Source organism: Cheilinus undulatus, linkage group 9, assembly GCF_018320785.1.
Source record: "Cheilinus undulatus linkage group 9, ASM1832078v1, whole genome shotgun sequence".
NCBI lineage: Eukaryota > Metazoa > Chordata > Actinopteri > Labriformes > Labridae > Cheilinus > Cheilinus undulatus.
The window spans coordinates 40,794,150-40,816,821 of NC_054873.1; the positions used below are offsets into that span (position 1 = coordinate 40,794,150).

The window sequence follows — 22,672 nt, forward strand, 5'->3', positions numbered from 1 at the left end:
CCTCATGTCTTTATTTTAACTTGGTAGACTGTATTATTTTTTTCTGTTTATAGGCTTTTTAAAAACGGAGTTCTGCTGTAAAAAGATAATATATGACTAATCCTTCACATTCCTTGATTACAAGAGGGTGGTTTATTTATATATTCATACAAACACACAGTGCCATCAACAGGCCCTCTGCTGATGACTAATACTGATTAATATCAAGTCTAATGTGGAGTGCTGCTGTACAGTATATAGAGAGACTACCCTCTTTGTTATTTGCATAACAGCATAATCTACATCCATGGAAACGAGCTGCACTGATCTTTGTTTTTGAGGTTTCTTTATCTGTTGCCATAGGAGCCTGACAACCTCAGGTTTTGTGGTCATAAAATTGCAAGCAGAGAGTTTTTCCAAAAAACTGTGCACCAAATTATTTATTTTATTTCCACTCAAACTACTTGTTTGACCTGCTTACAGTAACAGTACTTAATATAGACCACCCATCCCTCACCCATGTCATTTAAAAAATGCTTGGTTAAATAATGTTAAAGTTTCTGTTTTTGCTCTCCAGATGACCTGATGGCAGACCAAAGGATGGACATCTCGTCTACAATGACTGACTTCATGTCCCCCAGCTCCACCGACCTCATCTCCAGCTCCATCAGCACGCCTGGCATGGACTACACCCGCAAGAGGAAGGGCAGCACCACAGATTACCAGTAAGGACACAAAGAAGGGCATAAAGACATTAAGTCAAGTGAATGATAATGATACCAAGAAAGAGAAAGTGAAGAAATAAACAAAAGGATAGCAAGGGTAGCAAATACTGTAAAGCAAAAAAAGCCTGAGTGGGGCTTTTTAGCCTCATTAAGTCATGACTGATGCCAGTATTTTCAGTCATTGCAGTTCATCAGGTGAGAAGTTATTTTAACTTTGCAGTCTGCTAAAGTTAGTTGAAAATTGTGTATGATTGAACTCCCACCCACCCAGTGTTTTTTACCCCTTCTACACTGTTAAGAATCACATTTCTCAATACCACAATGACAAAATCTGATTATTTAATTTGTGTTTCTTTGCAGAATTGATGGCTTCTCATTTGAGTAAGTTCAAACATGACTCCATCTAATAGTCTTAGTACGAAGTGTGATTTGTCCAAATCTGAAATATCAAAGACCTCTGATTGATTTTTTTAAATACTGAATAGACTGCAAGACAAAGCTACTGGATCCTGTGAACTTGAATGTTTTCAACTTTGCTGCAGTGCTCCAGTCATACAAATGTTGTCTGAAGTTGTTATTCCAATCAATATCTCTGTCTCTTCCTCCTCAGTGATATGGACCCAGACAAGGACAAACTGGGAAGGTAAGAAGCAATCACTGCCAAAGGAGTAAAGTGAGGCTTTCAGTTTCACAGGGATTGCATTTGCTGATTTTTAGTCCATTCACTGTTGCTGAATGCAGGTTGTTATAGATTTTGTTTGTGCAGGTTACATCTTTGGGTGTAGTTGGACAGAACACAAATGAAAGAAAGGGGAATTAAAGTTGTTTTCAACTGTGGAAGGTTTTTTTTCTAGAAAGTATCTTTCTTGGTTAGTCTTTGGGCTTGAAAAGAAACAACTTTCTACGGACCAACAGTAATACCCAAGAAACACCTGCACACACAGATTTTTCTAGGTAATTAATGTCACACAATCAGTATGTTTACATGCAGTAAAAAATGTCCAAATATGTGTTAGTCTTACTAAAACTGGACTTCAGCAATACAATCTGACTGAAATAGTACTAGAATTAATTTCTCAAAGTCAGACTAAAGACAGATCTAGTGAAGCAATTCTGTGTTTATATGTGCTGTGAAATTGTGCTGCCACCCTACTATGGTGATTTAGTGATGAAATGCTCTCATGCAACCATAAATGATATGGACGCATTTCAACCTGTCTTATTTCAAATCTTTGGTCTGAACTGGGATTTACACACCTAATGCAATTAGAAGATTCATTCACTCTTGCATGTGTAGACCTCAGTTAGAGCAAACTGTACTAGGTGTTTTAAGCATGCTCCACAGTTTTGATGATGGACAATGATCTGGAAGCGTTGAGCATAAATGCTAAGCATAGCAGAAGTTATGCTGTCTCCTTTTTTTTCCCAGACAAAATACAGCTATTTTTTTCTTACCCAAAAGACAGCCCACAGCAGAAGCCTTAACACACTAAAAGGGTGAATACTGTGTGCCTGTACACTGCTTTCCACATTATTAAGCAAATGACATTTTTCTCTGATTTTCCTAAATATTAATGCAAATGACGGTCAGTATTTTTCAGCCATTAGAGCATGATTCAAATGTTTTTGAACAAACTTCATAATGATAACCATTTTTTTTTTTTTTATAAAAACCTCAAAATGCACTTTTCCACATATTCCACATTATTAAGCAGGCCACAGGTTTCAAGAAATATAGGAAAGAAAAAGGATTACCGAAAAGTGTCACATAGTGTAACAAGTGGACAAGGAATGAAAACATGAGATATTTCATGAAAAATTAATCGTGATCATCGTACTGTGAAGAAATTTGTGGCTGATTCAGAGCACAGACGGGTTCCTGCAGATAAAGGCATAATGAGGAAGGTTTCTGACAGACAAATTCATCAGATTAAGAGAGCAGATGCTAAAATGCCATTACAAAGCAGCAAACAAGTATTTGAAGCTGCCGGTGCCTCTGGAGTCCCACCAACCTCAAGGTGTAGGATCCTCCAGAGGCTTGCAGTCATGCATAAATCTACTATTCGGCCGTCCAATCCAATGCTCACAAGCGGAAACGGTTGCAGTGGGCCCAGAAATACATGAAGACTCATTTTCAAACAGTATTGTTGACTGATGAGGGCTGTGCAACCCTGGATGGTCCAGATGGAGGAGGAGTGGATGGTTGGTGGATGGCCATCATGTCGCAACAAGGCTGAGACGTCAGCAAGGAGGGGGTGGAGTCATGTTTTGGGCCGGATTCACGAGGAGAGAGCTGATAGGTCCCTTTAGGGTCCCTGAAGGTGTGAAAATGACCTTGGCAAAGTATATAGAGATTCTGACTGACCACTTTCTTCCATGGTAAAAATAAAAGAAGAGCAGTTCCTTCTGTAGCAAAATTTTCTTCATGCATGACAGTGCACCATCTCATGCTGCAAAGAATCCCTCTGTATCATTGACTGCTATGGGCATAAAAGAGAGAAACTCATGGTGTGGCCCCCATCCTCCCCTGACTTCAACCCTATTGAGAACCTTTGGAGCATCCTCAAGCTAAAGATCTATGAGGGTGGGAAGCAGTTCACATCAAAACAGCAGCTCTGGGAGGCTATTCTGACATCCTGCAAAGAAATTCAAGTAGAAACTCTCCAAAAACTCCCAAATTCAGTGGATGCAAGAATTGTGAGAGTGTTATCAAAGAGGGGCTCCTATGTTAACATGTAACTTGTCCTGTTAAGATGTTTTTGATTGAAATAGCTTTTGATTTCAGTGAATATGACCTCCTAATGCTGCAAATTCAACAAATAACCATTTTCAGTTCTTTACAACCAATAAAATGTTTTAAAACTCTGTTGTGCTTAATAATGTGGAACAGTGCATTTTGAGGTTTTTATTAAAAAAAAAAAATCGTTAACATTATGAAGTTTGTTCAAAAACATTTGTGTTATGCTCTAACGGCGGATGACTTGAAAAGTACTCTGTCATTTGCATTAAAATTTAGGAAAATAAGAGAAAAATGTCATTTGCTTAATAATGTGGAAAGCGGTATATACTGGGATGAGGGAAGTTGTCCAGTTGATTTGCTTATTGAATTGTAGGTCAGCTTTACTACACATGTAAACACTGAGTGTCTGATTTTTCCTGTTGCAGTTTACTTCTTTTTTTTATCAGTTGATTGAACATCATGCAAAAAAACCCTGAACTGTTTTGTGGGTTTAGTTTTGTGTGAGTAAGAGCTTTCTAATACAGAGAAGACCTTGAAGCCTTAAATAGCAGCAAGTTTGTGTCAGTTGCGACCCCTTTTCTGGTCACAGACTTCTTTGAGAGAACGAATTAACTTACTTACGCAGGAAAAGTGACTTTATTGAATCTGGTTTGATTGATTAATTCAAACTCAAGAAAATGTAAGCAAGGCTATATGAAAAATGTTACATGACTTACAAAAATTTAAGACAAGAAGCAATGGGGTAAGAACCAAAAGTCTATGGATGGAAAAAATTTACAGATGATTGTACTCAAGTAAAAGTGTAGTTACTCTGATTAAAAATTCTAAATTTACCTAGGTAGAAGAAAAATTATGTCTTCTCAAGAAAAAGTAAAATGCTTTATTTAAAGTTAACTCAGAGTACTGACTACTATATGATCTTGCTTAATGCCTACATCAAAAATAACAAGAGATTATGATTTTCCAACCAGGTAGTAACAGGTAACCACCACCCCCCACCCCCAAAAAAACTGACCTTTAAGTGGAATTTCTGACAGCTAAACCTTTTAGCAGCCCTATAATTCTATTCTATTTTAAAAGGAAGAAATCCTTAAGTCTGTGTCTGACGTAGGTTTTTTCTGGGTGTAGTTTAGTGGGTGGGGTGGAAATCCTTCTCTTTGTTCTACTTTTATGTAACTATGGTAGGGAAGAAATGCAGAGAGGTTTAATAGAAACAACGTCATATTTGTATTACATCAGTCATCAGATTGTACATTCGAATCTAACCCCATTACCCTTGTTGCATAAGCTTTGGTGTTGTTTAAACCAGCAAATGAGGTTGGTTACAGAAGCTCTGAAGTTCACTGTGGCCTCATTCCCTCCATGCCTTTTCCTTCCTCTCCTTTTAAACTTCTGTACCAAAAGTTTAAACCTCAGATGGTGAAAATTGTTTGCAAGTTTCCCCTCTAATATTTCTTTGTTTTTGCAGTGACCAACAGGGCCGGATAAAGAATGCCAGGTACAGAATCTCCTTTCCATTCCCTCCCTGCCTTATTCCCCTTCCTTGTAATCTCTTTTACATGAACTAAATGTCACTCTATCTGATTGGGGACAGAGGGAGCTTTGTGTACATTTATAACAAGAAACTTTATACATTGAAGAGCATAGATCTCAGCATTATGTTGACCAAGGGGAGTGTAAAAGCAAACCTAATAGCTAATGACAAGCTCTCTTTCTTTTGTGAGGACACAAGTATCCCTAGCAGCGAGAAAAGACAGGACAGAAATGTTCAGATAGACACTGTGAAGTGTTCCTGCAATCCTGAAGGATAGACTTAACACCAAAAACTGCATTTCATCTTTCAGCTTCAGGGACTAGTGTTTTCTTTGCACTTGGCCAGCTGATTTATACATGTTGGTCAAGACTGGGGGGTGGTTTATCCAGAGTTCAAGATCACAGCCCATTAGAATAACTTCCAGCCAAGAAACCATTTTTGTGTGTGTTTTTCCTGTGGATTTATATCGGCACAGTGGAAAATGAAATTAATAATCACTGTAATGTCGATGCCTGCTGTTTCTTCTTCCACAGAGAGGCTCATAGCCAAATCGAGAAACGGCGACGAGACAAGATGAACAGCTTCATCGACGAGCTCGCATCACTGGTGCCCACCTGTAACGCCATGTCCCGCAAGCTTGACAAGCTGACTGTTCTGCGCATGGCTGTCCAGCACATGAAGACACTCAGAGGTTAGAGCTAACTACTAAAATGTTCTTTTTAGGAGACAGCTTAGTAAATGTAGGCAAGATGTAAGCTGTATTTGACTGTACCCAGTAGGTATAATACTCTATAACACTGGTTCCCCACCTGGGGTCTGAGCACCCCTAACTGGGGCACCTAAGATCTTTGGGGGACGGGGGACAAATATTTTTAAAATCATTATTAGAGACTAGGGCTGGGTATTGCTAAGAACCTCACGATTCAATTCGATTTCGATACTTCAGGTTGCGATTCAATTTGATATCGATTTGATATTGATTTAAATACTTTGATGTTGATTTAGTAAGAAGTAGTAAGAATACACAATTGACCTGTTGAAATTTTTTAATAATTATTTTCATGCCCATGTGAACATATGTGGTAGGTAATAAAACATTTGAAAATAAAAATTTGCACAATAATAACTTATTTTTGCATAAGGAGTACAAAAGTAAAAAACATGCCAGTTCTGTATAAACACTGAAAAAGTAAAGAGCATGTAAACTTTAATAATATTTCTTTCCTCCTGGAAATTGTGATAAACCTCACATAACATGGTCATGGTTAGTTGTTGTTTAGTCGAATGCAGCCTCCGTCCATACAACACGAATTACACGCACAGTGACCCCCACTGGCCAGGAGGTGAATCAATTCAGAGGATTTGCTGAATCGATATTGAATTGAGGGGGGAAATATTGCGATGCATCGATTAATCGATATTTTTACCCACCCCTGTTAGAGACATAATGTATGATAATGTATTAGGGCCACCCTTAAAAGTAAACAATGGGGGTAGCCATTCATTTTTGATAAAAACAACACGACATTTTTAGAAAGTATGAAGTATATTTAGAAGAAACCAACCCAGAATTTTTAGAGTCATAAATTTAGACATTATAAACTCAAAACTTACAAATTTATAAAATAATAATTCTACGAAATTATAAAGTTGTACATTTACAAGAAAACAAACTGAAAAAGGTGGCTGGGTAGCTCAAGTTAACAGAAATAGTATTTTAAGTCCTGATGTTCATGATAATATGATAATTCTTAACAAGTATTTCCTTTTTGATCAGACCCACTAAGAGGTGTCATTTTAGTAGTCTCTCAACCTCAGTACTTTTGCAAGGAAACAGCTTAATCTGGTAGGATTTATTCCATGCAAGCTGCTATTTTCTACATCATAATCTTAAAGATTCTAAGTGTTGGTTCATGTAGTTATGACCTTTAAAATAAAAGAGTTGTGTTTCTTTTTTGTACTTGAAAATGTCTTTCTTTCTCGAAAATTAACGGATCCTCTTTATTTCTTAGAGTGTAATACTAAATAGTAAACAGATAGATTGTTTGGCAAGAACCTGTTCAGTAAGTACAATAAAAATTGATGTTTTTTTCCCAGTGGGTTCTAGGAGGACTTAGTTTTTTGGGGGGATATGAGCAGGAAAACTAGCAAGGAACCACTGCTCCTTAAGACCCTTTCAAGAATTTAATTTAGATTAATTAAAAAAAATACACAACCATAAATTTATACAAATAAAAGATTGCAATTGTCTTAGATAATTCCTTTTTTAATACCTTTGTTTTTAGAATGTATGCAAAACACTGTTTTGTTTGATTGTTACACTTCATGACTTTTCACAAAAACTATTTGATTTGTGATAGAATTGCAGGAATGGACAACTGACATTTTTATTTACTGACAAAAGGATTAATGTAGAACAAAAATAGGCAGAGTTGTACTGAAAATACTCGGTTGAAGTCAGTATAGATGAGGACAGAATCAGGAGGAAATGTGTCTTCAAATGCACTTAAGCTGCAATACTAAAAATTTTCCTCAAGCCACATATAGCTCTTTATTGAATAATTGTGGCTCTCTCAAGTCCTACTTGGAAAAACAAATTAAGAGAGAGTGGGAGTCTTACACCAAAATAAGTACTGATAAAAGCATTGGTATTGGCAGCAGCTTAATTGTTACCATAAACATCAGTATAGGTGTTAGCTCTAACTTTAACAATCGGTTTATCTGTACTCTTTATCCACTCATAGAGTAAAACAGATGGAATCTGTTTACCTTCTGAACATAAGCTCAACTCTGTTTATATCAGTTCTGTTAAAAGTGCACTGTTGCCAGTTTATAGAAAGGTATTGATAGTGGTATCAATAAGGACTAATTTCATAAGGGTATTGAAAAGGGTGACAATTACAATAAAATGAACCTTCCTCTTATTGCACTACACGTCATGCTTTTCATTCACTTATAGAGTGTATAATTATCACTATTCTCAATTGCAATTTTTTTGTACGCAGGTACTGTATAATTTGATTCAGGTATGAGAGGTGTGTTTACTGTTGTCTACAGGTGCTGCCAACCCCTACACAGAGGCCAACTACAAGCCTTCCTTCCTTTCAGATGATGAACTGAAGCACTTAATACTAAGGGTAAGTGCAGTGCTAAAACACTAAATGATAACAAACAGCATTATACCTAAGTATTGATACTATATTCTATGTTACTGTGAAAATCCAGTCATCTCTTTTAGTTTTAATAAACAACATAACTAATTGTTTTATTTATCATGTGTTTTCTGTTTTTGACAACATAGGCTGCTGATGGTTTCCTGTTTGTGGTCGGATGTGACCGTGGAAAGATCCTCTTTGTGTCTGAATCAGTGTACAAGATTCTTAATTACAGTCAGGTATGCTGATGACGTTCATTAATGAAAGGGCACATATAAACTGCTTTGTTCTCAAAAGGCTGGTGCCAGTACTAAATTTGATAACCTTAAGTAATAGTTAAAGCTACTTACCAATGTCTTAGTCATATTAGACATGCACCATTAGATCAGTGGACACTAAGCTACTGATTTTCAGACTGCTCAGCCATTTCCAGTGGCCAGTCTGTTCTCACAGGTGTAGCTGATTTTGTGTTGATTGTTGAGTCGCACACACCGTGCACACAACAAAACTAATGCTACAGCCGCACAAACACAAGCAAACATGTCGACAGTGTGACCCAGAAGTGCCCATCAACAAAGGAGAAGAACAGGCCTGTCCCTGCAGATGCTCCTCTTTCATTAAAGTACAAGTCTGCCTGTGGCAGATCCATGTATGTGTGCAGAATCTCTATCCCCCATAGGAAACTTTTCCTGATGATTGCTTGTAATCTACACAGGAGCACATAGTTTCCATTTAAAAAGTAGTTGTTTTACAATTCAGCAAAACTTCACCACTAAGAAGCAACACTACATCACAACTTTCTTGTATAAGTTGGAATTTCTGTGTAAGCAGTTTTCAGTTTCTGGAAAGACTTCTACAGTGAAGAGAGTACCATTAATCATCGCTCTTACTTTAAAGAAGTAAATATCTGAACTTGTAAACAGATGTAGATATTTTTATTATTATCCTTGATCTTGAATGTTTTCTGCTTCTACTTCATTTTCCCTTCAATCCCTCTGTTCTTTTGTTGTCTCCAGAATGACCTTATAGGTCAGAGTTTGTTCGACTACCTACACCCCAAGGACATTGCCAAGGTGAAAGAGCAGCTGTCTTCTTCTGACACAGCACCACGAGAGAGGCTCATTGATGCTAAAAGTATGACAATACTCATCAGCATCTTTCATGTAGAATCCATAATCTAGCTAATGTTGATCTCCAGTGTTTCCTCCCCCCATTCTAAGCTTCAGTCTTTATCTGTTTTGTCTCTCTGATAAAACTAACCACAATTTTCAAGGCTGCATCTGATGTCAGTCAAAATATTCTCTCAGCATCAGGTCCTGTTGTCTGATTGAACTGTGTTGTTTTGAAATTCTGAGAATGTTTTCTGCAGCTTCACGTCCTTGTTTTGTTCAAGACATTAGAATCACATTTTCAAATAAAGGGCAGTAGCATATTCTTACATAAACACTAAACATCAAGCTAACAGTTCTCAAACAGTAACAGTATTTGTTTCTCTTAGATTTTGGGCTTTGATTTTTATAACCAAAGAAAGAAATTTAAGATTTATTAAGAGAGCAAATAGAAAACGGAACTAAACAGCCAACTCATTTTCTGCATGGTAACACTAACAAACAGTAGAGGAGGGCTGTAAATAGTGTCCATTCAATTTTGCAGATAATGCTTACATTTCTGACTGAATCTATAAAAAATGTAAATCTAAATTGTACATTTGCAACCATTTTCATGAAGTGTTTGTCTTTGTGTATTTGCAGCTGGTCTTCCAGTGAAGACAGACATCACCCCTGGTCCTTCAAGACTCTGCTCTGGAGCCAGACGGTCATTTTTCTGCAGGATGAAGTGTAACAGACCCTCTGTTAAAGTAGAAGATAAAGACTTCCCTTCCACTTGCTCTAAGAAAAAAGGTACAGTTCCGTTCTCCTAAAACAAAATCAACTTTGTCTCTAAATAAAAGCCAGTCCCCCAGTCCTTATTATGCCCTTAAATGCAAAGATCTTATTCCCTGTCTTAAAAGCAGCTCTGAGCTGCAAAAGGCATCTCATGTTTTATCCTTGAGTATCAAAGACTCTTCTTTGCCACCAGCCTTAACCTCATGCACTTCAGACACTTATTTCAGTTACCTTCATATGAGAGCAAAAGCTCCTGGTGTTCTTCTGTTTCTATTTTAAGAGGCACATCCTTATTAGAGCCAGGAATCACACCTCAGTTGGCATGAAAGCATCTCAGTTACACAACTGAGGAAGTTGGCCTCTTTAAGTACATGCATTACGTTATTTACACAGTCCTTATTCAAGTAAAATGGTTTGTCAAAAACAAACTCTTAGATACAGAACCACCAGCAGCTCACAACCACTGTGAAGCTGTTGAATGTATTGGCATGGAGATGGTTGTGTGGTGAGTAATTTCAATCTCTTACAGGATAAAGAGCAGATAGAAGGACCAAGCAGGATACAAGCAAGGACAAAGCACCCTTATTGGAACCTTCCTTTTTGATTCAACTCACACACTTAACATTGACATGCCTACAATCTGATCCTGTGGAAGAATTATAGATAAAGACAGATTTTATGCAAGGCTTTTTTTGTACATGATATCAGCATTTGTTCTGAGAAAACTCATCACAAATGGAGCGCTGAGTGCATCAGTTCAGACTAGCAACTGCCAGAGTGAGTGTATGTGAATTTGCTGTGAAGGGATGATGTTATGTAACATTTTCAGGTATATCTCTAATTTATACTGGTTTATCAGTGGAGTACAAGAATGACTGAGCCATGTGAATTCTTTGTTCACCAAATCAGACAGATCTGCATGGTATAGAGATTTACACAAGTCATTTTTTGCAAGTCCAAGTCAAGTCTCAAGTCTTTGGTCACGAGTCCAAGTCAAGTCTCGAGTCTCTGGTCACGAGTCCAAGTCAAGTCTCAAGTCTTTGGCTGCGAGTTCAAGTCAAGTTTCAAGTCTCTGATGGTTGTAATGAGCATTCTGTGATCTGCCTCTGATGTCCAGTCTGCTTAGACCTCTGCATTTTTCTATATGAGGAATTTAAATCCTGTACTGTATAATCACCATCAGTAGGGTGGGGTATTGTCTGTGGCCGGCTCACTGTGGTGTACGCATTTGTACGCTTACATATGAACAGGGCTTGACATTAACTTTTTTTCACTTTTTTAACTTTTTTTTTTTTAGCCAATGTGACTATTGGCTACTCAGTGTTTCACTAGCCACAGTTCTGTTGTTGGGGATGTATGTGCTATATATCATATGTGCCTCTGCTATAAGATCCCTCATCAGCATGATCAATATCAGCCCTCCTCTTAATAAAGCTCTTCTCTGTGTACATATGAAACACTACACATGAGTCAGACCTCACTGATAGAGACAGACACTGAGACACCGAAGATTAAATTGTCTTATTTGTCAGATATATTTCTTTAATGGTAGTAATTTTATACCAACACAAAAGCACTAACTGTTAATGAACTGTTTAATCTGAAATAAAATAAAACCTCAGTGAGCATTTCCAATTCTCACTCAGACAGCTCACCGACAGGGTATGCTGAGTATTTCTCCATTCTTCTTAAGAAATTTCTGTCATCATTTATGGTGTAAATTTCTTTATATGGGTAAAATCAAGCTAAATTTTACTTTATTCAGCTGAAATCTCCTGGACTCCTTAGTAACTCATTTATCTGTTACAGCCTCGTATCTATCTGTCTCAGTTTCTCGCTGCCTCCTTGAATCGTATTTAAAGTTTTAATGTTTCTATCGTCTTTTATGTCCGTTCATTATCAATAAGCGGCAATGCAGAGATTCCAACATTAATTTTTTCCCCATAAACATATGATATTAATTGAATATTAACCATCATATTATAACATTGTGCACACCCATGGCTCACTTGGGTGACACAGAGACGCACACAAATGGAGCACACACACAAACAGCGCTGACGCTGATCCTCTGTGGTCAGAGGAGCTTTAATGCAGGAGAAAAGAGTTTAAGTCTTCTGAAACTTTTGCCCTCAACAGACTGTAGTCTGCAGTCTACCAACATTTTAGCGTTCGTTTCAGAGTAGGTGTGTGCATGAGCGTCACCGTTGTGTCATATGCAGCATGAACGAAGATGAGGAAGAGAGGAGAGCGGCTGTTGGTGCTGTGTAAAAGGTGCACGAACCGTCAAATGTAAGGGGAGGAAAGGGGCAAAAAATAACAGGGGGACAAAAGATCATGATGGAAAAATTAAAAACCAAAGATTGTGCACGAGTCCTAAATCACGAGTCCAAGTCTTTTGCGCACGAGTCCAAGTCAAGTGTCAAGTCACTGATGTGTGCGACTTCAGTGCGACTCGAGTCCAAGTTGCGGACTTGAGTGCCCATCTCTGGCATGGTATACATAAAAAGTTATAGATCCATCTCCGCTGTACATCATGGTCAGATCTCGTCACATTTAGGCACCATTTTTCCCTCTTTCCTCATCTCTGTACACAAATGAAAGAAAACTAATTGCACTGATCTTTATCAAATCAGCCAGTACCTTACTTGCACGTTTCAGCTGGCTTATTGCTGGATTAGGATATTAACTGTACTGCTGCTCCGTAAGGAAATGAAATTGTTGACTGAAATATGTCAGACTCTGCCCTTAGTGGACTTGTGCCCCTCTTTCAGCAAGTCAGTACTGGACCTTCTTCCTTTGATGGTGCTATTGAGTTTGCATATAGCTAACCACTGTAAATCAAACAGCAAAACATATTTACAGCTCTGGATGCATCTTACATGCCCTAGTCTCTCTTTTAATCAATAAATAAAATGCATGATACCCTTGCTTATGGTGCTTTCTGAAGGCAGATGACAAAGAGCAGAGGCTGTGGAGCATATGCAGAAAGTGTAGTCTAGTTTGAGTCTGATTGAGGTCTATTCATGTAGGAAAAAATGTATCTCCAACTGCAGCTGCATTATGTTGTTTTAGTCTGAGAATTCAGATTTATTACGATTTTAGTCAGACTAGCATGTTTAGATGTATTTAAAAAGTCTGGTTTTGTTAGACTACCACAAGAATTTCAAGTTCTTTAACTACATGTAAACCCACTGGGTATCCAGAGACAACATTTTCTGTAATTTGATGAATAGCTTACTCTCAATTTCAGTAAGAAAGCTAGTATAACAATACAAGGAGGTTCATCTGCTTTGCTTTCACGCCAGACATTCTATCCTTTTAATCCTGTCATCCTGCACTTGAACATTTATCTGCCATTGACCAATGTTCAATCAAATAACATCCCCCCAGTGTTGAAATAATAAAAAAAGTCTGTGTCTATTTTTGACACCATATCAATTCTGATGTCATCATGCTCAATGTTGTCAAGCGTCAAGAATGTCTTTTCTGGGGCACATTTCCTTTCTTTTCAGCTCTTTGCATCATAAGTGCTGCTCAGCCTGAGAGCAGATGAAACATATGGCTGGCTGCTTGTGCTTTGTTAGTCACTCACGAAGGGGAACTGGAGTGTGAACGAAGTGTCTTTATAGTCTGGAGAACATTCACAGGCCATTTTAGCAGAGCCACACAACTCAGATTGACTGCGTCACCATTCATGTTGAATTTTTTAGTGCTTTTAGCTTAATATTTCATACAGAAAAACTTTATTCTCCCTCTGATGTCGTATGCTGTGTTCCACAGTGGGGCCAAAAGCATTCATACTTTGAAACTCCTCAGGGTCGCATGGTGATATCTTTATATTTCAGTTCAGCATTTTATCCCATAATGATTTTCACTGTTGTTAAAAGAGGAAGAAATGTTGAAAAAGCAAGACTTTAGAGTTGATTGATGTTGGCACCCTAAGGAATATTCCTGTCAGGCTGTTATGTTCAGTAAGTGTAAAATAAACATCTCACTTGTTATGGGGTTGAAACTCAGGCCAATCTCTAAGAAAGAATGTTCTTGGAAGAAAGTTTTGTCAGTATGTTGTATTTTTGCCTAATACATTCTGATAAAGAAATATGCAAACCTTAGTGCTAAATCTGATGTTTACGAGGTTTGTTATATTGAGTCCAGTTGCTTTCTACCATCTAAAATGGCATCACTGCTTTTTGAAGCACAACACAAATGTTTAGGGTTGTGTATGTCACAGAAGCAGTACTTAAAGTGGCATACATTTTTGTATGTTTGTCTAATGTACATTCAATTGAATAATTAACAAAGAGTTGAGGACAGACAGCTTCCCTACAAATGTCAATTAGGTTTTCACTGAATATATCTATGATTAGTTTGAGATTTTAATATGAAAGACATTATATTTTTCAGCATCAGTTGTAACAGTGTAAAGAACAGACACGTTCTGCTGAAAGTCCCCAGTTACTGTAACACAAAGCAGTTCTTTGGTCCTAATGCTCTAAAGTCAAGGTCATTAGGCCTCATGATCAGACCTAACTTGTGAACACAATATCACAAGAATGCTTTGAAAGATTTTTTTGTTTTTAAATTTTGCACAGATTTTCACAGCTTTTGGAGGTCAAAAGTAAAAGGAAGTAGGCCTCATGTTTATTTCTTATTTCTACATTGGATATCTCAACAATGCCACAAGGGATCTTCTTTAAACTTTGCACAAAAGACTACTCAGCTCAAGGATGAACTAAATATAAATTTGGGTACAATGTTAAGGTCCCTTTCCACTAAGTATTGAATGTGGAAAATGTCTCAGTCTTTAAAGTTCCCATTAGCCTTTGATGGGTTATTGAAAAGTTTTAAACTTAAATGCCATCTGCCTTGTTGACAGGTATGTGTCTTAAATAACCAAGCACCTGGCTAGTTATTTCTAAATCTTCAATAATAGTTTAAAAGGGGATCAGCCTGTTTCAGTTGGTTTTATAACAATGAATCAGCAACCTTGCAGATTTGGTTTACTGAACTGTGAGAATCTCCCATAATTCACCCAGCATGGGGATGGCACCCTACTAAGATGGTTCATGTCCAACCTGATATAACCTCTAACAGAATCCCCCTCCCTCTCTCATTCTGTCTCTGCAGCAGACCGTAAGAGCTTCTGCACCATCCACAGCACAGGCTACCTGAAGAGCTGGCCGCCAACAAAGATGGGTCTCGATGAAGACAACGAGCCAGACAATGAAGGCTGCAACCTGAGCTGCCTGGTGGCCATCGGCCGTCTGCATCCCCATATCGTCCCCCAACCCAGCCTGGCAGACATCAGGGTGAAGCCCACAGAATACGTCTCCCGGCACGCTATCGATGGCAAATTTGTCTTCGTGGACCAGAGGTGAGGAGAAAAATGGGGGTTGGAGCACAAGCTGCAATTGTGTTGGAATGAAGGTTGCAGTTGTAGACAACTGATGTTTTCTTTTTTTATATAAAGTAAAAAATGTTCCAAGTCCTAAACAGTTTAGCTTTCCTAGTTATTTGAAGTCTGCAGTGTCAATTTATTTTACAAACATGTTGTTTTCCTTGGGCAAAATACTAAAATTCACACATTCAGATCTGGTAAACTTACTGAGCTTCAACTACTGTTATCCCAGAGAAATACAAATGTTGCACCCACATGTAAATAGTTCGCTTTGACATCTTGGTCAGATTTTATTTTATAGCAGTCACATTTAATCTCCTTGCATTCACTGTTTAGTTTTTTTTTTCTTTCATGTTTTTGAGGAGCCAATTACAAGCAATGTGACACAATCTTTCAATCTTTTACCGTCTGTTTCTCTAATGCAGAGCAACAGCCATCTTAGCCTACCTGCCCCAGGAGCTGCTGGGAACCTCCTTTTATGAGTATTTTCACCAGGATGACATCGGCCACCTGGCAGAGTGCCACAGACAAGGTGCAGCTCATGGACTGATATAACAAAGCTTATATTAATGTTGACTGCATGAAACCAGTGAGTCTAGCATATGTCTTTATTTTCACTCACCGTGTCAATGGGTCTGTCTGCAGTGCTCCAGATGAGAGAGAAGATAAATACCAACTGTTACAAATTCAAAATTAAAGATGGCTCCTTTATCACGCTGAGGAGCCGCTGGTTCAGCTTTATGAACCCCTGGACCAAGGAGGTGGAGTACATTGTCTCTACCAACACTGTTGTCTCGTAAGTAGCCATTGACCATCACCCCAGTACCACTGATGTTACTGAGATTTAAAAATGATAACATTTCCATGTGTTCTTTTTCCTCTCCAGGTGTCCCATGATGGAAGGGTCGGAATACCCCCAGTCTGCTGCCTCACCACAGAGCATGGACAGTGTGCTCACCTCAGAGGGTAAAAACTGATTGAAAAAATGCACATCAGTCCTTGTTTATAGCCAATTATCCTAATAAAGATATAGTTAATACATTTGATTATCTATTAATCCTGATGTCTGCGATTGCCAGGTGGAGGAAGGCGGGCGCTGCAGACTGTGCCTGGCATCCCTGGTGGTACAAGAGCAGGAGCAGGGAAGATTGGACGCATGATTGCAGAGGAAGTGATGGAGATCCAGAGGTGAGAACACAGGACGTTTATGCATTTTAAGTTCCAAAACTAGCAATTTTAGACTGGAAAATTTGTTTTGGTTGTTTTTGTTATTGATTAATTTCATCAGCATACAATAAAAACATTTCAACAGAATAGTACACTTAGCATCTCCACACTCTCATCCCCATACCTACATGTCCCATGAAAATATACTTTTGTGTGAACAAACTGTAAAGAAACAGATTTTTGATGAAACCAAATACAGAATCATAAAAACAGAATCATAAAAAGATATGATATAATATATTCTTAATTTATTTTTAACCTAAGCTTCTCAACAAGCTCAGGGTCTAAACTCCCCATATCTGTTAATGAATAGCTCTGGGGAAATGTGACCTCAGTTGTGGTTTTCTAAAGTCAGTTTCTCTAAGGATTAACTCAGAAATTTGTATAGAAGAATCTTTGAGGCTTGGGGTTTAATTTTTTTCAAAATGAAAGAGTAATTTCTTTGGAGATGTTATATTTATTAATAGCCTACCTTTTTCCTGATCTACCATAAAATCAGGAACATAAGTCATCTCAGTACATAAGGTGCAGTCTTTTTTTGGAATTTCCCAAAGGGGAAAAAGGTTCTGTGCAGCTGTGTTGCTCTTTTAACTCCTTCTGTTTTCACCGTATGATGTTTCTGGTCTCCCTATTCAAACACAGTATTTGAGCCCTCAGCCTGCAATAATTCTGAGACAGACGCAACCCATGAGCAGCTCTGCCCTCCTCTGCTTGTCACTTGTTGCTCTTAACTGAGGAGTGTTTAAAGTCAAACCAGGACTTTACGGGGTTATCTTAAAACAACTATCTCCTGTTTTCTTTAATGCAATGTTATGACCCGGGAGAGAAAAACTGGTAAAAAGTGGCACGTTGTATTTACTTTAGCATTTTGTGAGCAGTGAAGCCTCCACTTGCTATCCACAATGAAAAGGGCTGATGGCTGCCAATGACATGTGTATCTCATTACTTTATCAGGGTTTATTGATCTATAGTGGGAAAAAGCCCACTTTTTAGATAGAAAAATAGGAATGAACAGTGTGTTTTATACACCAGATTATTACAAATATGGCAAAATACAGAAAGGTTCTTAAATCAGATTCTGTTGTCATAATCAATTTACTGAAGAAATGTATGAAATTCCAGAAACTTTTCAATAAATCACAAAGCCTTAAAGATGCACAAATGTTCCTCCTTTAGTTTCACACCTTTGACTTTTGGTAAATGATCTTTGGAAAACCTGTGCATCTTAAATTGAGTTCATAAATATGTTTCAAATTTGCATCCTTGATTTTCTTGCTTGTAAATTGAAAATAAATCTATCCAAAGATTTTTTAAGTATTTTTATCCAAAACCATCCCCAGATCTTTATCCAAATCTTTACAAAGGAGAAGTGAGATAAATGATTTCATTTGGATAATATTTCTCAAAATTAAGCTATTGTACCTTTGATTTTAATGAGGACAATATATATATCTTCTTACTGTAAATCAAAATTTAACCTATTTTATGTGACAAGCACAAGAAAGGCATGTGGCCTAGTTTAAATGCAAATTCTCATAATTGAGATAACAGAGGAACTTTACCTAACTTTCCGTGTTTTGCAGCTATTAACTCTCTTTGTCTTCAGTCATTAGTTACCATTTACAAAAGAAAAACATGAGAATGAGGAAGTTCCTCACCGTGTAAAATAGGACAGTGTGTTCTGATCGTGGGCCCCTTGTTCAGGTTGTCAATCCTCCAGACTAATGTTGACTCAGACTGCTGCTGCAGTGCTAAAATTATACCAAAAGTTTACACTACAAATCTATGTCATGACAATGCCGGTTCATTCCTTTACAAGAGCTAAAGCAAACAATAATAGCTTGCATCATGTTTTTTGCAGCTTTTTTCAAGGTTTGAGTCAAACTACAGAATTCAGTTTAGGCTGCTTTGTAATGACAATATCAGGAAATGTGTATTTTGGTGTGATTGTATTTGTCTCTGTCTGTCAGGATTCGAGGCTCCTCTCCATCCAGCTGTGGCTCAAGCCCCTTGAACATCACCAGCACTCCTCCACCTGATACCTGCTCCCCAGGGGGCAAAAAGGTAAGACAGGCACATGCAGAAAATGTTTTTCAAAGACTTTAGGTCACTATCATCTTTATACCTGACTGCAATTAGAAATCCACCTATTTAATGTGAATGCAATCAGAAACCTCTCTGGAGTTTTTGACAGCAAGTTATTTGTCCCATTTGGATGACTGAGAAGGCAGAAACACTTCAACTGCACTGGCATTCCAGATAATTTTCTTGAAAATATTAACTATTTATTATGAAATGTTTAATTTATGTTACTGGCACGTTACATGAAACTGTTGTAGTGTCTAGATTTTCCATGCCTTTTTATAGAATATATTTCCCTCAATGTCCCAGTTCATGACTTCTAAACTTTTGAACTAAAAAAAAATGTTGAGTAGTGGCCCATCAGCTGGGTTGTTTTGATATCTGAGGCCTACTCCACTGACAATTTTGTTGACTTAAAGAGTATACGGTCCTCTGAGGCATATACGTATGGTCATGTTACATAATGACACTTAATGTAAACAATCTTTGCAGACCTGTAACAGACTTACAAAAAAAAAGACATCTAGATGACAGCATTTTGTTTGTCACTATTTTACTTAATAAAACCTTACCTTCATTTGTTCCAGTGAACTTCATAGCCAGCATAGGCATAATATGATGAGCTGTCTATCATTGAATGTGTGGGACATTGCAGTTTCTAAAAGGAGAATTGTCCTAAATAGAGGTGGCTCTATGGACCTCATCTTTAGTCCGTTTACTGTGCGTTTCCACAATAGCGCTGGGTTAAGCAATCGACTGCTGGTGAGCTGGTGAGTGGTGAGATCCCTTCATCAGAATAGACCAACAGTCTTTGGCTCAATCAAAACGTGTGGATTTCACCGAATTTATGCCCATGGGGTTTGTGTTCAGTGCAAGTCTGTGAGGACCAATCCAAACCCACAACTGCCACCAACAAGAGGTGCAGAGTACATTTGCTTCTGACCACCAAGGAGCTCTCTTCAGATGGAGATTTAATCAGGCTTTAAAAATTAATTTAAATAACCCCCCTGTAGAGGGATGTGAAATCCAAAACCTAAAAGAATTTCTTAAATTCTTTGTAGAACAATCTCTATTTTAAAATGCTGATGTTTATGGTCTGTATTGATAAAATAGGCCACAAAATTAATTCACCTACATCTTAAGGTGAATATGTTAAAGTGTAGAAAAAATATGATAAGAGTCCTTTCTCTAAATCAGCACTAATGTTATTTGATTTTGCTGCAAGTTTATAGTTTTGAAAGGTGAACAAAATGAATCATTTGTTTTCCTTTAGTATTTGATGTACTGTACAGACTTGACGTGTCAGTTTTTATATTCAGCCTTTCAGTATTTATCAGACTTTTTGATGCCTCTGTCACGTTCTACTTATCAGTCTTTATCTTTGAGTTGTTTGACATTATCTGATCTTCAGTTTGAGCTGAATCTGCTTGTCTCCCACTAATCAGGTCAGAAATCCATCATCAAAATGAAAGGTTATGTTTTCAGATATGTATTTGCTGAATTGCTTGAAGTTACATGAGAACATCCACCACAAAAATATTACACACCATCCTGCATAGCATAAGGACAGAACGCTCAAGAGTAGAACTTGTTTGGTTCTGTTCAAAGGCAATAAAATGAACCAACCAGATCACTTAACAAGTTGTGACTTGTTCAGCTCATCTGTTTTAACGCTGTCAACAGAAAGTGACTTGTTTGGCTTTACCAAGGGCTTGGTGCCAGTCTATTTTTATGACCTGCAATAGTGACTGCCTAGTCTTTATTGTCACAGTGAGGTTTCCTGGCAACCAGCTTTAACTCCAGGAAGTCACAATGATATGAATACCACACCCTGTCACCCCAAAGAGTTTTTAAAATTCACAGTATTTTTTCCTTGAAATGCAAATGTTCTGTTTGATATATTTCATTTTAAATGGCTCTTTATTAGTTTAATAATTCTCTGACCTGATTTATCTGCAGTGGTTTTTTTTGTACCTGAGAGCAATCTGAAACTGACCAAGACATGAAGAAAAGATTGCTGATTTAAGCAAGACAATATATCAATATTTTCCAAAGATATATCAATTTAAAAAAGAAAAAAACGTCAAGGACAGACGATATCGTTCTTGTCATTATCGTTTATGTTCGTGTTTGTTTAGAAAAAGATGCCAGGCCAAATGCCCATTAAAGTGAAGCACAGGATACTTTTTAAAATTTGTTTAATCTAAAATAAATGTGGAATTATCACTCTGCTTTGTTTTTTATTTAATATATAGATGTTTTCACTATGTGCAGTTTATTATAATGTCACTTTTGTTGGATGTTTTAACATTTTGCCTTTGGCCCATTTGGGTTTGACTTAGAAACTGACTTCATTCACTGTGAAAGAATATTGAGATGTAGTTTGTTTTATTTTCATTTCGGTAAAAGAGATTGAGATATGATTTTTGGTCACCCAGCCCTGATTCAAACTTGAAACAAAGTGTATGAGGCATGGCTGTTAATAAGAAAAGACTAATGTTGTAATACAATTTAAGGAACCTAAACATTCTTTCTCCTTCGCTATCCTCCCCTTTTACATCAACACCATACGGCATTCAGGTCTTCCATTGATCAGAGCAGTACAGTAGGTCTTCTTCGGGCAGTTATCTCAGAACCTCTGTTGCTCTTTTCTTAACTTCTGACACAGACTCAAAATGTGTTTCTTTGAGCACAGATTAGATCTTAGAAAAAGGACAATGTCATACGGTGCTAGATTAGGTGACTAGGGAGGGTGATCAAGCACTGTGATTTGTTTTTGGGACAGGAACGCTTTACTGAGAGCGCAGTTTAAGCTAGAGTGTTGTCTTGATGAAGAATGAAACCATTTTTCCACAATTGTGGTTTCTTTGGACTTTTTCTTGCAGTATTTCAAGAACGTATTTGTTATAGTGTTGATTAATTGTTTACCCTTCTGGAACCTACTCCTCCAACATAATACTCTTAATGTCAAAGAAAACAATTAACATGGCCTTGAAATTGGACTTTCTTTGTCATACTTTCTTCATCCTTGGTGACGATGGTGTTTTCCAATGCATTGACTGCTGTTTTGTCTCAGGATCATATTAGAAAATTAAAGTTTAATCGCATGTAATCAGTCAGAAGTTTGTGGGACAACCTTGGCACACACTTTTGCCATGTTCAAATTTTCCAGCAAAATTAGCTGAACTGTCTTTTTATCAATGGAGACATTTCTGCTATCATTCTTATACTGAGTCGTCCATCATTTTAAACAATTTGTTTAAGTTGTTGAATGTTTTCAGAAGTTTTGATGTGCATGGGCCCCCAGAACATTCATCGTCTTGGACATCCCCCTGCCTTCTCAAAATCTTTGGTGGCATTCAAATATATGTGAACATGACATGCAGTGTTCCCCATAAACCTCAGTTAATGCATGAAAGATTCATCTCCTGTTTTGTTCATTTTCACCAAAAGTTTCAGAAATACTTATCTCAACTTTTAAGCTAATCTTTTTCTGACACCTTAGCATAAACATATGCACTTCAGTCAGCAGCTAGCAGTGAGCTTAAGGCATCAATTGTCATAAAATTATCGGAATACCCAGCCTATAATATGTAATACTGGGTGTGACTGTGAACATGTGGTTTTATCCTCATAAGCTCAGTCTCATTATTTAATATTCATACCTCATATGTGCTTCATCCAGCTCTGACTTGTTCTTCCTGTGTGCCTCAGTGTCTCTTCTCTGTGAACAAACACAAAGATATCACAGGACTGAATGGAAACTTGTTCAGCCCTAGTTGAAACTGATCTTTATTCACAGTAAACTGAGATGTGTTTATGTGTGTCACCTCTATAGATTCAGAATGGTGGGACACCTGAGCTGCCCAGCACGGGGATCATTCCTGGACCTGATTCTGTCGGCTACCCCTACTCCAACCAGTCCATCATGAGTGAGTCTGAC

At 37.6% G+C, this 22,672-nt stretch overlaps 1 protein-coding gene across 3 annotated transcripts in view; it reads left to right on the top strand.

Moving 5' to 3' along the window:
- arntl1a (aryl hydrocarbon receptor nuclear translocator-like 1a) overlaps positions 1 to 22,672 on the top strand; it is a 43,399-nt gene that overhangs the window by 14,672 nt on the left and 6,055 nt on the right. For 2 of the 3 annotated variants that reach the window (XM_041795216.1, XM_041795215.1), the window contains exons 4-19: positions 557 to 704; positions 1,065 to 1,085; positions 1,315 to 1,347; positions 4,913 to 4,942; positions 5,512 to 5,669; positions 8,036 to 8,115; positions 8,280 to 8,372; positions 9,150 to 9,267; positions 9,885 to 10,034; positions 15,150 to 15,396; positions 15,846 to 15,952; positions 16,066 to 16,216; positions 16,307 to 16,386; positions 16,500 to 16,608; positions 18,618 to 18,711; positions 22,568 to 22,661. In XM_041795216.1, the coding sequence (XP_041651150.1) occupies positions 557 to 704; positions 1,065 to 1,085; positions 1,315 to 1,347; positions 4,913 to 4,942; positions 5,512 to 5,669; positions 8,036 to 8,115; positions 8,280 to 8,372; positions 9,150 to 9,267; positions 9,885 to 10,034; positions 15,150 to 15,396; positions 15,846 to 15,952; positions 16,066 to 16,216; positions 16,307 to 16,386; positions 16,500 to 16,608; positions 18,618 to 18,711; positions 22,568 to 22,661 (1,713 nt within the window). The remainder of the gene's footprint in view (positions 1 to 556; positions 705 to 1,064; positions 1,086 to 1,314; positions 1,348 to 4,912; positions 4,943 to 5,511; positions 5,670 to 8,035; positions 8,116 to 8,279; positions 8,373 to 9,149; positions 9,268 to 9,884; positions 10,035 to 15,149; positions 15,397 to 15,845; positions 15,953 to 16,065; positions 16,217 to 16,306; positions 16,387 to 16,499; positions 16,609 to 18,617; positions 18,712 to 22,567; positions 22,662 to 22,672) is intronic. The other variant, XM_041795217.1, reaches the window with a different exon arrangement.